Source organism: Octodon degus, unplaced genomic scaffold (genome assembly GCF_000260255.1).
Source record: "Octodon degus isolate 3935 unplaced genomic scaffold, OctDeg1.0 scaffold00215, whole genome shotgun sequence".
Lineage (NCBI taxonomy): Eukaryota > Metazoa > Chordata > Mammalia > Rodentia > Octodontidae > Octodon > Octodon degus.
In genome coordinates, this window is record NW_004524791.1 from 2,129,790 (window position 1) to 2,143,551 (window position 13,762).

The 13,762-nt window shown below is 60.4% G+C and overlaps 2 protein-coding genes and 1 long non-coding RNA gene across 6 annotated transcripts in view; 1 reads left to right on the forward strand and 2 right to left on the reverse strand.

The window, feature by feature from the left end:
* Positions 1-1,188: 1,188 nt before the first annotated feature.
* Dbndd1 (dysbindin domain containing 1) lies at positions 1,189-10,028 on the forward strand. The gene is given in 5 exon segments (XM_023705200.1): positions 1,189-1,254; positions 1,256-1,328; positions 7,530-7,676; positions 7,903-8,043; positions 9,105-10,028. Coding segments are annotated over 5 exon segments (570 nt in total). The 5' UTR covers positions 1,189-1,203; the 3' UTR covers positions 9,263-10,028.
* LOC111813706 lies at positions 4,324-9,840 on the reverse strand. The gene is made up of 3 exons (XR_002818889.1): positions 9,829-9,840; positions 5,979-5,982; positions 4,324-4,414 (listed from the first exon to the last, which is right to left on the reverse strand). It is a non-coding gene; the product is annotated as an uncharacterized LOC111813706 (long non-coding RNA).
* A 2,087-nt stretch (positions 10,029-12,115) lies between the features above and the next one.
* Positions 12,116-13,762, reverse strand: part of LOC101577819 (AFG3-like protein 1) — a 24,333-nt gene continuing 22,686 nt past the window's right edge. For 3 of the 4 annotated variants that reach the window (XM_023705198.1, XM_023705199.1, XM_023705196.1), the window contains 4 exons: positions 13,421-13,536; positions 12,837-13,037; positions 12,572-12,766; positions 12,116-12,490 (listed from right to left, as the gene is read on the reverse strand). In XM_023705198.1, coding sequence (XP_023560966.1) covers positions 12,272-12,490; positions 12,572-12,766; positions 12,837-13,037; positions 13,421-13,536 — 731 coding nt within the window. In that variant the 3' untranslated portion in view covers positions 12,116-12,271. The remainder of the gene's footprint in view (positions 12,491-12,571; positions 12,767-12,836; positions 13,038-13,420; positions 13,537-13,762) is intronic. The other variant, XM_023705197.1, reaches the window with a different exon arrangement.

The window sequence follows — 13,762 nt, forward strand, 5'->3', positions numbered from 1 at the left end:
AGTGGAAGGTTCAGGAAGGAATACTGCTGTGGCCTTTGTCTTTAACTGCTGTATTTATTTAGGGAAAACACAGCCTGCCACCAGCAGCTACTCTGCAGCACAGCTTGCTCCTGGAAAATAAATTCTTGCCTTGGCTGGCACTGGGGGCAGGCAGCTCTGTTATCCTACAGAAAGCACTTTCGAGGACTCGAGTGGGGTTTGTTTCATAAACCAGATTAAAAAAGGAACTATTAGTCTGCAGTTGGCTCAAAGGCCAGAGTCTGCCAATGAGCCTGGGCCGAGCAGGAAGCCAGGGCTTGGAGCCTTGGCTAGCTGCTGCAGCTGTTTAGGGCGCGCGGCTCTGCACCTCCCTGCAGCTAACACCTCTTCCACGGCCGGCCATACTACACACCCTTCCTCCCCGAGTGCCGCTCGTTTCTGTCAGCATGCAAAGCATGAGCTGCGTTGGGCTGACTTCTAGCCCAAGCTGTGCCACTCTGAGCAGGTTATCAAGTGGGTTGCCACCTCTGTCTTCAGCTTCTTTGCCTGAAAATCAAAATGCCTCCTTCCTGGAAAGCCGGAGAAGCCATGAGATGTGCGCCCAGAGAACTTGGCACAGGGTGGTTGCACCAGTACATGCCAACTACCCCAGCTACTGGAGACCGCAGCAGAAAGGCACAGGCCTGCGCAGCTTAGAGAGACGGTGCTCACAACTGCAAAAAAAAGTGAGGGAGAGGTGCTGGGATGTGGCTCTGCATTACGTGATACGATCCTCCGTGGTGGGGGAGGGGTAGGTTGGCATGCTGAGCCTGGAGGAGCGTGCCCACTTCTGGGAGTCCTGGGCAGGCTCAGCTAGTCCAGGCTCGGACTTCAGGTCCTAGGTGCGCTACCCACGCCCCCGGCCTTGCCTCTAACCATCTAGGCCCCGTGCGGGCCCTCCGTGTGGATTTGCACCGTAACTGTCAGCTGCAGCGCCAGTCCGTGCTCGGCAGGCCGCACGCATCCCTTACCTCCCGGGAGTCTCAGCTAGGGGCGCACCGCGCAGGGAGCCGGGCCTGGGGAGGGGTCCGCAGCCCGGGCCGGTAGGGGGCGCGCGCGGGCAGGGCGGGGCCGCACCTGTCCAGCGGGCCGGCGACATGCAGAAGGGATCGCGGCCCAGGAGCAGCTGTGCGCCCCGCCCCGCGGGCTCCTCCCCGCCGCCGCGGCCCCCCGCTTGCCGCCCCGATGCGCTGCGCCCGGAGCCGGGGCCAAATCGCCGCAGCAGCTGTTGGCGCGCTCGGGCCGGGTGACGCCGCCCGCGCCCCCCGCTGCGCCCACCGGCCGCATGGAGCCCCCGGAGGGCCCGGGAGGTGAGTGCGCCCCGCCGTGCGCCGGGCTGGGTTAGAGGCCCGGCTGCCTTGCACCCCGCACTCGCGTCCCCACCCGTCCCCGCCCCTCTCCGACCGTCCCCGGCTGGGCCCTGCAGCCTCGCCTGACGCTGCCGTGCTAGGGCCAGCTGCCCCGACACCCCCAGCCCAGCCTGCGTTGGGAGGAGGCGGGGTGCGGGGTTCCTGGCCAGTCCGTCTGGGTAGTGGTCCCGCGTTGGCTTTGTTCGCGCAGCCGCGGCCACGGGCTGGGGGCGCGGCGCCGGAGGTGGGGTCCACGGGGCGGTGCGCGGGTGCAGCCTTGAGGACCCTTGGATTGGGAGCCCAAAGCCGGCCGGGTGCCCTCCGTGGGATTCGGCCCAAGCCTGGGTGGTGGCTGACAATGGGGAGAAACTAAGCCCCTCTCTCCCAGTACCTTCCCAGAGGGGTGCAGGATCCATGGCCTAGACTCGCACGCAGAACGGAGCCCCTCCCCCTGCCCCGCCAGCCTTGACAGCTCCCCGAGGGTCCCGAGCTCCTAGCCCTACAAGCCTGGGCGTCTGGGGTCAGGCTAGCCCGGCACCCCACCCCCACCCCATCAGTGGCTTCCTCTATCAGGTTGGGGGAGTGTGCTGGGGACCCCTGTCACGGCCTTAAAACAGCAGACACAGGAAAGGGCTCGGAACGTGGGTCTCATCTCCCCCTCTGGCACTGGTGGGAAGGGATCTGAGCTCTTGCTATGGACAGCTCAGGGCTCTGGGTCTCCCCAGCAGCGGCTTGGGGGAGGGCACCATAAAGGAGTGAGTCTGCAGAGCAGGGGCTGGGGACTCAGAGCTCTCTGAGCTAAGACGCTGTTCCCGAGCCTGTTTCCACAACCATGTGTGGGACAGCAGCCCCCCCCCCACGCACACGCAGGAAGATGGAAGGATAGGACATTTGGGGGAAGAGGCTGGGTCTTTCCTACCCACCTCACCTCCACCTCTGGGGAAGGAAAGGCTTTAGGCAAGTGCCCAGAGCTCAGGGAGCAGCGATGACTGAGAGTACACTACTTTCTAGCCTGGGGCTTCAGGTACCTAGTGCGTTCAGCATGCAGGGTTTCAGTGTGTAGGGCTTACAAGGTGGCTGCCCCTGGGGACACACTTGTGCTCTCCTCCCTTCTGTACCCTGAGCTGTGGTCTCTCTTACAGCCCTCATGAACCCTCAAGTTGATAACTGACCTTTCCCTACATCTTTCTTACTTCTGAAACTTTACTTTGGAGAACGCAAAGCAAGACCAGTAAGATAAATTCCGCGTCCCACCTTCGGGTCCCCAGAACAAGGCATGAGCACGAGTCGTGGCTGCTCATCCAGCCAGCCAAGCTCCTTTCAGGAGAGCTTTAGGTGAATCTGGGCATGGTTTATACATAGCCATGTAAGCAATTAAAAGTTAAAATTTTACAAGGCATCATTAAAACAGCATTTTTGCCCCTAAATGAACAGCAATTCTTAATATCATAATGTGTAAGCCAGGTGAGGTGGCATGTGCCTGTCATCCCAGCACTCAGGAAGCTGAGGCAGGAAGATTGCCTTTTGAAGGCCAGCCTGCACTACACAGTGAGGCCTTGCCTCAAAACAAACAAAATACATGAGTGAAACACACCCTGGCCTTGAAGTCTGTCCTTGGGAGGGCGAGGGGGCCTGAGAGACCAGACATCAGCCCCACCTCCACAGCACCCAGAGAGGGTCTGGATCCAGGGGCAGGGTGCTGGGGAGACGAGACACAGGGGGCCTGACCTCGGAGCCACCACTCCCCACAGCCATTCTGACTTACAGTCACTGATTCATTTCATTAATCCATTTGTCTGGTGACGAGCACAGTGGTACAGCCCCAGAAGCCCAGTAGAGAATGAGATTTGGGCCAAATTTACAGTCACAGATGTGTTGGAAAATAGGCCATCGACAGAACCCAGGTACCAGCACTAGGCATCAAGGGACACGGAGGGCAGGGCTGCGGTCCCAAGCTCCAGTTCCACCTGCAGGGCACGTGGTGGCAGACCTGTTGGAGGCTCCTCCTTGAGAGGGGCGGTGCTGGGACAGAGGTGGGGACAGGGATCTGGACACAGCCGTCCCTGCCCTGGCTCTCCAGCCAGGCTGCGGCATCCACCTGTGTCCGCCTGTGAGAATCTGCTTGTCCCTCCTACGAGAGCGTGCTGAGAGGGAGGGAAAGGACGTGGGTGATTCAGCGCAGCAGTCTCGAGATCCTTCACCCTTTCATTTACCAAGCTTTGAAATGTTTTGTTTCTTGAGACAAAGTCTAGCTTATGTAGTCTAGTCTGATCTTGAACTCCTGTGTAGCAGATGGCCCCAATTTCCAGCAATCCTCCTGCCTCAGCCTCCTGAATGCTATTACAGGGCTGCACCACCATGCTGAGCTGATTCTGTAGCTGAGAAGTGATTCACACACCATAGTCACCCTCGTGCAGCACATAATGCTTTTATTACATCCCAAAGGCTGTACAGTCGTCACCACCACTAAAGTTTTTATCACCGCTTAAAAACCCAAGCCATTTCCCCCCACCCCCCAGCCATCACTGAGCCACTCGTCACGATTTGCCTCTTCTGGACCCTTGTTTCTTGCATTCTTTGTGCTGTCTGTGAAGCCCACCTACACATTCCTTTACATTGCTGCATAGTCTTCCATACTGTGGGCAGCCCACTTGGGGTCTCTTCATCCCCACGGTGTGCTCTGAACCTAGGAATGCAGCTGCATTCCCACGGGCGGGCTGCACCACTGTATATGCTGACACCCGGCCCTCAGGGGCTCCCCCTCCCCTGTCCCTGTTTTGTCCCCTCTTTCCACCGCATCCTTCCAGCCAAGAGCCATGTTCTTTCTTATTTATTTTGGTACAGGGTCTCGCTCTGCAGCTCACACTCTTAGTGACCTCCTGTCTCAGCCTCCCCAGCGCTGGGATTACAGGTACGCACCACCACCCCCAGCTTCGGTGGCCAGCACGGCATTCCTGAGGTTCCAGGACTGGCACAGTCTGCGATACTGAGAATCGAGCCTGGGTGCTTGCGCTGGACAGGAAGGTGCTTAGACCACCAAGCTATTTCTTGCCGGCACAAGTTGTATTTTCTCCACCTTCTTCCCTCATGCTCTGATAGAGCCCGGGGTACTGGGGTTCACAGGGGAAGGGAGCTGAGTGAGCTCAAAACCCACCCCAGCCCTGCCTCAGGACCAAGAGGCTCGCAGGCTCCAGGGCTAGGACTCAGGGCCAGGGCCAGCATGCCTGCCTGGTGTGCCTGAGGCTTCAGGGCGCAGCCCCAGCACTGCAATTTTGTTTTTTAAAGTTTCAGGGTACACACTGTGCCCACTCACTCTATCACCCCACCTCCTGCTAAAATGGGGAGAAGGCTTCGCGGAGTCATCTGGAGCTGCGGGGCAGGGGGCCAGAGGGCTCTCCCAGGGCGGGCCCAGTCCCTCCCCACTACAAGAGGACAGAGCCCCTCTCTGGCTGAAGCCCAGCACGGGGGTCCTGTGTCAGCACAGGAGAGAGCGCAGCAGCAGCAGTCCTGTCCTCCTGGACTTCCTCCTCCTTGGCTGCACCATGAAAGGGATGGAGGGGAGCGCCAGGCCTTCGCAGCTTCTCCTGGCCGCTTGCTCAGAATAGAAACCAGGTCCGCTAACGCCCACACGGTCTGCGCATCCCCCCACAGCCACTGCCCCACCACCCTCACCCCACCCCCAGGCCTGCCTCACGGCCAGGGTGTGCTCTGCACTGGAGCCGCACTCCTCTGCAGACCTCTGCATGCGCTGGGGACACTTGGCCAGGCCTGAGGCTGCTGGCTGCTGCCTGCCTCTGGCTTCTCGGGCCCTCCAGGCCTCCCCAAAGCCCACACTAGGCTGCTGCTCCAGGATGCCAATGGAAGACAGCTGCAAGGAGACCCCAGCTCTGACCTGCATTCAGAGGCTGGCCCTGAGCTGCTGCCTCGACAGGTGCAGCCCTAATTCATACCTCTGTCCATGCCCTCCCTGTAGCTGTTCAGAGTGATGTCAAGGGACCGTGCGGAACACTGTTCAGCCTGGCACACAGCAGAGAACCCCCAGCACTCTCCTCCATCACCTTCCCAGGATGGGGCAGCTCCAGGGGACACCCTGCAGAACCACCTTGCCCAGGGTCCTGTTTCAGCGGGCCTTGGGAGGAGGAGGACACGCCCCTTAGGGCAAAGCAGGGCAGTGTGGGGCTGAAGGCCAACCGGGACCCTCCACTCTGAGACAGAGAAGTCACTTACTCCCCCCGGGCCTCAGTCTCCCCACCTGTCTATCCCCCGCTCAGGGCACACAGATGGCCTGGCCCGCTCACACAGCCAGCTCTGAGCTGTGGGAAGCATTTTAGATCTGTGACCCTGGCATAGGCCTGCAGGACAGGAATAAAACCCTGAGTCCTCAGGAAGGCATACCTGGGCCGTGGCCCCTCTACTGTCCTCTGCTATGGCAGGCGGTCCCCTGGGTGGGGTTGCGCCCTTGCTGGGCCTGGGAGCTGAGGAGACACTGGTAAGTGGAACTGTACCTTTCAAGGACACCAAAACCACATGGCTGCTGCCAGGGGAGAGGTAGAAACCAGATCGCCTGTGCCCACAGCTAACTGGGCAGGGAGGGTGAGCCCCTGCCTTCACCCCCCTCCTGGCCCTGGCTCCCTCAGGAGGCCAGGGCAACAGCTCTGACCCATGCTCAGCTGGGGTGGGGGGCAGTGACATCCCAGACCTGTGTGTCCTGCCAGGCAGCACCCGTGCCATCCCCCACAAGACAGGAGGGCCCCACAGGGTGCTCACCATTCACCAGGGCTGCCCAGAGCACCCGGACTCCCATGCGCCCCCGAGGGTAGGCTGCACGCGCTGATGTGCTGTGGCAGGGGCAGGGGCCCTTCCACACAGGTACTGGGTGCAGCCAGGAAGCCTGGCCTGAGAGGGGCCAGGACAGGGAAGTGGCGCCTCGCCCCAGGCCCTTAGACATCATTCCACCTTACTCTGGCTGTGTGTGGAAAGACAGGGCAGCTGCACTGGGCCTATGTAGCTGGGTAGGAGGGGAGGGTGCTGGGAAGGCTCTGGAGCACCTGAACGAGACCCAGGAGTTGCAGGTGGGGAGAGTCCAGAGGAACCCAGACATACTGGCTCAAGTACCCAGAAGGCACAGCGGTGCTAGCACCAGCAGGGCCTGGAAGGACCTCTGCCCTTGCCAGACAGAGAAAAAGTATTTTAAAAATGAGCAGGCTGGCGAGATAGCTCAGCGGACTAAGCACCTGCTTTGGCAAGTACAGGGACCAGGGTTCAATCCCCGGTCCTGCATGCTGTGTGGGCCCTGCCCCCAAAGCGCACTGAGCCACGAAGGAGTCTGGACATGGGGGCGCACGCCTGTAATCCCAGCACTGGGGAGGCTGAAAATAGGAGGATCACTACGAGTCCAAGCTGTGTAGTGAGACCCTGTACAAATTACTTAAGAAATAAAAAATAAATTATTTTTAAATACGAGTAAATTAAAGCGCCTGCTTAGGCAGACGCAGCAGCTGGGGTTTGATCCCTGGCGTGCCACGCCAGCCCCACCCGCAGGGCGCGCTGAGACAGCGATTGAGACTGGGTGTGGTAGTGCATGCCTCTAACCCCAGGGCTTGGGAGGCTAAAAACAGGAGAATCACCAGGAGTCTGAGCTACGTAGTGAGACCCTGTACTAAAATACAAATAAAAATGAGCAAGCCAGCCAGGGTGGTAATGCACACCTGCAATCCCAGCATGCAGGAAGCTGAGGCAGGAAGGTTGCTGAAAATTTGAGGACAGCCTGGACTACATAGTGACACCCTGTCTCAAAAAACGAACCACCACCAGCACCCCCAAAAACCAAGCAATTGCATTTTTGGCCCCCCTCAAAATCTGCACAGGAACAACCCGAAAGAACACTCACCCCATGGTACGTACGGTGGGGCCGGGCAGACGCCACAAGAACCACAGGTGGCTGCTTCCCATCCCATCATGCGACTTCCACTCTGAACTCAAACATGCGAGGGCTTGGAACGGACGGGACAAGCTGGTTCCCAGGGAAAGAACGAGAGGCCACCAGAGCACGCGTGCTGCGCTGCCACCCCCGCAGCACTCTCCTCTCCTGCTCCCAGATCTAGGCGCTAGGGCACGCGAGGGCCCCATTAAGTCTCGAGGTGATGCTGTGTCTTGTTGCAGGGACCGTTAAGGAGGTCGAGGTGCCACAGGCTGCCCTGGGTGTCCCAGCCCATGGGACAGGGGACAGCGGCCACTTGCCTGCGGCTGAGGAGGAGGCAGGCATCCCGATCCCCACACCAGGTCTCCTGCAGGTCACAGAGAGGAGGCGTAAGTACTGCGGTCTGCCTAGCACCCACAGAGACCCGGATCTCACAGGAACCGAGGCACTGGGTAAGGGGGCAGCACTGCAGCACAGGGCCGGGCCACGAGAAGACCCAGAGCCTGGATGTGCCCAGCTCGTGTGCAGGCCAGACCTGGGGTCAGGCGGCCCTCGCGGCCCGTGAGGCCTCCCCAGGGATTGTGAGGTGACTGTGCTTCCTGTGCCCTTTCCCAGAGCCCCTGAGCAGCGTCTCCTCTCTGGAGGTCCACTTCGACCTCCTGGACCTCACTGAGCTCACTGACATGTCTGACCAGGAGCTGGCCGAGGTCTTTGCTGACTCTGATGATGAGAACCTGAGCAGTGACTCCCCAGCAGGTGAGTCCTGGCAGAGTGCGGGCGCAGCAGGTGCACACCTCTAATCCCGGGCCTCAGAAGGCAGAGGTAGGGAAAGGCTCTAAGCTCCAGGCCAGTCTGGGCTACGGTATGGGAGCTAGGCAACCTGTGCTACAAAGCGAGACCGTGTACTCAAAAGAAAACCAAAAACAAGAACAACTTCATTTCACCCACACTCCTCCTAACAAGCACCATTTCACGATCTTGTCTGCCCTGCACAAAGGAATTTCTCTCCTCCACTACTACCTCTACTTAATTTTACTTCCAAATGAGCAAGAGGCCAAAGCTATTCTCTTCAAAGTGGGATGTACTGAGTATGAATTTTAACTACAGCTTGGGCCTGGCACAAAGGCGGGGCGAGGCACACTCCGCAACGGGCCCCTCCGCAACTCCGACTTGGTATCACTCTGCCTCTGAAGCCACATGACAGCTGGCTCAGCCTTCCAGGTGACAGCACAGGCACAGGGTGGCCCAGCCTTCCTGCATTCCCTGCCTGCCCCAACCAGCAGGCCCCACATCTCCGTTGCTTCTGGTCTCTCCTAAGCCCCTGGGCAGTTACCGGGTCCTGCAGTGTCTCCAACAATGATGGACCTCAATGCCTACTGCAGGCAACAGGGTGGGCGAGCGAGGGAGCCAGTCCCCACCTCACGCCTGTCGGCCCCACCTCCGCTTCCCCTGCCCTGCCCTTGGAGGACCTGAAGTGGGTCTGCGACCGCCTGTCCATGCATCCCAGGGGTCTTGGCTCAGCACATGGGGGAGAGCCCCTGCCCAGTCCTGGACTGCTTTGAGCCCAGAGGTGCTCGGGCCACACTGGCAGTGGCTAAGCAGAGGCTTGGGTGCAGCCCACACACCATAGCCCTCACAGCCTCTTAGGGAGGGATAAAAGGTTATGGTGGGGCACATGAGGCTGGCAAACTCCCACCTGGCATGGACACACAGGGGCAGGGCCTCTGGGGACAAGGTCTGCCTCCCATGTGCATGTCAACCTGCTAGGCAGACCAGCTCAGCCAGGGCCCACTGAGTCCATGTCCTGTTCCTGCCAGGTCTGCACCCGCTGCCACGGGCTGGCTGCCTGCGCTCCCCCTCCTGGACAAGGACAAGGGCTGAGCAGAGCCGTGAGAAGCAGCCCGTTGGAGAGCCTGAAAGGCAGGCTGCGACTGTGGACATGTTTCTCACCGTGGAGGGGCCCCAGGAGGACTAGGCAGTCTCAGTCTGCCAGGCTACCCGCCTTCATGGAGGCAAATGCAGACAGTCCTGGCCTGGCAACATGGTCCACCCTCCCCACAAGACTCCAGCCGTCACCTAATGGCACCAGGGAAGGGCTGCCAGCCACAGGCCTCTGGGTACGCAGCACAAGCACAGCCCAGCGGCCTTACCTCCAGCTGCAGCCCATGCCTGGACAGGGACGACATGGCCATGTTACTGCTCAGGATGAAGCAAGCACAGCCTGGGCCTTCCGGAACCTTCTGTCCACAGGACCAGTGCTCACATGGCCCCTATCGCAGGTCCATGCCACCAGGATCAGAGGCCAGAGCGGGCCTGGTGCAGCCCGCCCGGTGCTCCACCACGCTTCCACGCATGGGGCCAGGGCACAGACTCCACCTCGCTTTCCATCTCCCCGACCCCTCTGCCCAGGGAGGCACTGCTGGTACCAGAGCCCCCTCCCCAGCCACTCCAAGACCTGTGCCTCCCCTTTGGGTCCCTACAAGACAGCCACGGAGGGCCTGGTGCACCTCCTCCCCACCCTGGAACACCAAATATGGCAACTGCCTCAGAGACTGGACTGCTGGGACAGGGCTCACCTCTCCCGCCACACCTGTCCCCACGTCCTAAGCCTGTCAGCTGAACAAAGGAAGTGGTCTGGCTCTGCATGTCTGAGAGGGCCCAGGCCACCGCTCTCCAGTAGGACGGAGATGCACAAGGGTGTCTGGACCAACCATGAATCCAAGGCTGGTTCTGCACTGCAAGCTGACCTCCCTCCAGGCCTTGCAGGCTCAACTTTACCCCCACCAGCCGCTCCTGGAAGCCCGGACGGCAGGGTCCCCTCAAGCGTCCCTCTGCTTGGGGCCACTTCTCAGATCAGGCCTCCCAGTGAGCAGTGCCCCTGGACACAGAACCGTACCTCCAGTGTCAGCCGCACCTCCCCCACCTCCCCGCTGTAGCTTCCATAGCGCGCTGAGTGGGATTAAAGCTTCACCATCATCTGAAAGCCTCCCGTGGGTGTCTTTATTTTTCATGGTCCTGAGGATCAAACCCTTTGCACTGAGCTGCACCCCAGGCCTTATTTTTGAGGTGGGCTCTCAACACTGGCCATTCAGGCTCCAATTGGTGCTCCTCCTGCCTCAGCCTCCTGGAGTGCTGAGGCTACAGACACGCATCACCATGCCCAGCATGGCCACACCCTCTCTAGCCAGCACCCAGGCACAGGCCTGCAGGAGTGTGGGGCCTCCTGTGCCCTGGGGGCTTTGCCCAGTACCAGGTTGTGCTCACCAAACAGGGTGTCATTTTGGTGATACTCCTGCCCCAGCCAGGTGTCCCCGAGCCCTCTCGCCCCACAGCTGTGCTACTGGAGAGCCCCAGGGCCGGGCCCCACCCACTCCAATCACACAGGGGCTGAGGTGGGGGCAGCAGAGGTCTCGGGTGGTCAGACTCCAGGGCCATCCTGTGTGGTTCTCAGGAAGGGGCCACAGTTCCTGGCACACTGCGGATCCTACTCCCAGGGAGGCAAGTGGAGTGGGCACATGCTGGCCTGCCTCACTTCTGGCCAGGGCAAGGGTGTTTGACCCCACCGACACCAGGCTCCATGGCTGGGGCCCCAGCAGCACAATGCCTGTCCCGCTCCTAAGGACTAGCAGTGAGGTGAACTCTGGTGTCAAGACTGTCTGGCTCATTAAGCAGTGAAGGATGGGTGTAGGACAGGTGGACCTGATACAGTGAGGACGGACAGGCCTACAGGAGGGTCAGCTCAAAGGACCCTGAGTCAGAGTGGCATGTGGAAAGTGACCACAGCCCTCGGCATTCTAGCCTCAGGGACAGATGCCCTGGGAACCAAGCACAAGGTCAGCCATCGCCCAAGCACTGCGCCACAGCCTGGAGGTCCTGCCAGCCACAGTGCTGTGACAACCGACAGAGCAACCCAAGTCCGTCACAGGCACCCCAGGACAGGACCAAAGTGCTTCTGCTAATATGGGTTTGGTGGAGGCTGAGCCCTAGAGTTTAAAAATTTCAATAAGGTACATTTTATAAACAAGATTTGAAAGTGCCTATCTCTAGCTGGACCTCCACTGCTGAGGTCACCAGCAACAGAGGTGCCAGGTCAGTGGTGATGGCCCACAGCTCTCCATCCTGTGAACTGGCAGGATGCACAGGAGGCTTTCCCTCAAGCCCACGGCAGTCACAGAATTCACTATGCTCAGCCAAGGAAAGGGGCCTTTCAGCCCATGGCATTAAACAGGCACTGAGCTCACAACCTGGAGCAGGTCTTCTGCCCGTGGAAAGGAGTCGTCAGTGCGAGGCCAGGGCTGAGGCAGCCAGCACAGCCACAGAAGGCTCCAATTGGTGCCTTCTGGAACCTTCTGTCCACAGGACCAGTGCTCACAACGGTCCCTATCCCCACAGGTCCATTGCCACCAGGCTGGGAAGCCAGAGTGGTGCTCCACCATCGCTCTCCGTCTCACTTACCCCTCTGCCCCTGGGAGGCACTGCTGGTACCAGAACCCCCTCCCCAGCTGGGGATCATCAGTCAGCAAGGCGCACCAACCCGGCCCAGGTGCACGCCCCTTGGCCGTGCTCTTTTAAGGCTCAGGGTCTCCTTCCCTGGAGTCCCAACTGATGAACACCTCACCTTGTCGACGCAAAGCCTTTCACAGGCTCCTGTTCTCCCACACTAGCCCTGAGGACATCCAGGCTAGGCCAAGACCCTCCTGTGCATCACAGACACCCAGGGTCACCAGGAGACTGAGTTCTACCTCAACTGAAAGCCAGTGCGAGGCTCTTGAGGGAAGACAGCCTTGCCTGACACCACACCCAGGAGCATGGGGGAAATGTCTCCCCCTGTGGCCTAGGAGCCTCCTCCTGGCTGGCTGCTGCCAACTCCAGCTCCCCTCTGTGGCTCCTCAGCACCCTCAATACTCCTGTTTGTGGCTGTCACTGGTTTAATATGTTTTCTGCTGGTTCTGGCAGTTGCCCTGAAGGTCTGACTGCAGCAGCACTACGTGGGGCTCCCCTCCGAGTGTGGCTCGGTGCCCCCCTCCTCCTGTCCCCGGTTCCAGTCCTTCAGCCCCTCAGGAAGGGCAGTGTCCTCCTCCAGGCCACCAGTACCCTCCACAAACTCTTCATAGGTGGACTTCTCTGAGAAGGGCCGTGGTCCCAGCAGCTCGACCATGTCAGCCTTCTCCAGTACCTCCTTCTCGAGAAGCCGCTGGCCCACCTGGAACAAGGCCACTGTCAGGCTTCCGGACTCCACAGCCCTGCCCTGAGCTGCCCTGGCACGGCCGCCATCCCCACTTGCCTTTTCTACCTGCTCCCGGCACTGAGTCAGCAGCTCAAGAGTGCGATCGTAGGCAGAGCTGATGAGGCTCCGAACCTCCTCATCGATGAGCTGGGCTGTGGCCTCACTGTAGGGCTTCTCCACCAGGGCCTCACCTCGCTGTGGGAGGTCAAAGGACACCTGGCCCAGCCTCTCACTCATTCCAAACTGCACGATCTGGAAACCACGGGAGCCCTGGGTGAGCCGCGCCCATAGGCTGTGGGGCCGAGGCAGGACGCCCCTTTACCTGTGCATAGGCGCTCTGGGTGACTCTCCTTAGGTCGTCCTGCGCCCCCGTGGTGATCCGCCCGAAGAACAGCTGCTCAGCCACCCGGCCGCCCAGCATCGTGCACATGCGGTCAAAGAGCTGCTCCCTCGTGTATAGGTACTGTTCCCGGGGCAGGTACTGCGCATAGCCGAGGCCCTTGCCCCGGGGGATGATGGACACCTGCAAGGCAGGAGGGACCTGTCTGTCCCCACAGGTACTGCCCAGGCCTACGTGGGCCCTACACCACACCTCCCACACCAGCCCTGGGACTGTTAGCATCAAGACCACCTAGGTTGGCCCTGCAGCCATCAAGACCCTGCAGGAACTGACATCCCAAGCTTCAGCGCCAAGCGAGCTTACGATCCATGCTTCTCCAGAGCCCATGGCTGAGGCTGCCTGCGCCAACAGCCCTGTCCGGCCTCCAGCCCCAAGGAATCATCGTGGACGCTCTAACCAGCGACGCCCGTGGGTGCTGTGCCATGTGGCAGACACCCGACCCTCATGGCTGGGCCCAGCGCGTCTGGGCAGCACTCTGCCCTGGCAGACGCAGTCACATGACTGACCTTCAGCAGGGGGTCTGCGTGCTCCAGGAACCAGCCCACCACCGCATGTCCAGCTTCATGGTAGGCCACAGTCATCTTTTCACTGGGCTGCAAGACCTGGGTCTTCCTCTCAAGGCCTACAAGGCACACTTCCTGAGGGCCTTCCTCCCACCCTCAGCCTCCCTCCCAAGGCCCGCAAGGCACACTTCCTGAGGGCCTTCCTCCCACCCTCAGCCTCCCTCCCAAGGCCCGCAAGGCACACTTCCTGAGGCCCTTCCTCCCACCCTCAGCCTCCCTCCCAAGGCCCGCAAGGCACACTTCCTGAGGGCCCTCCTCCCACCCTCAGCCTCCCTCCCAAGGCCC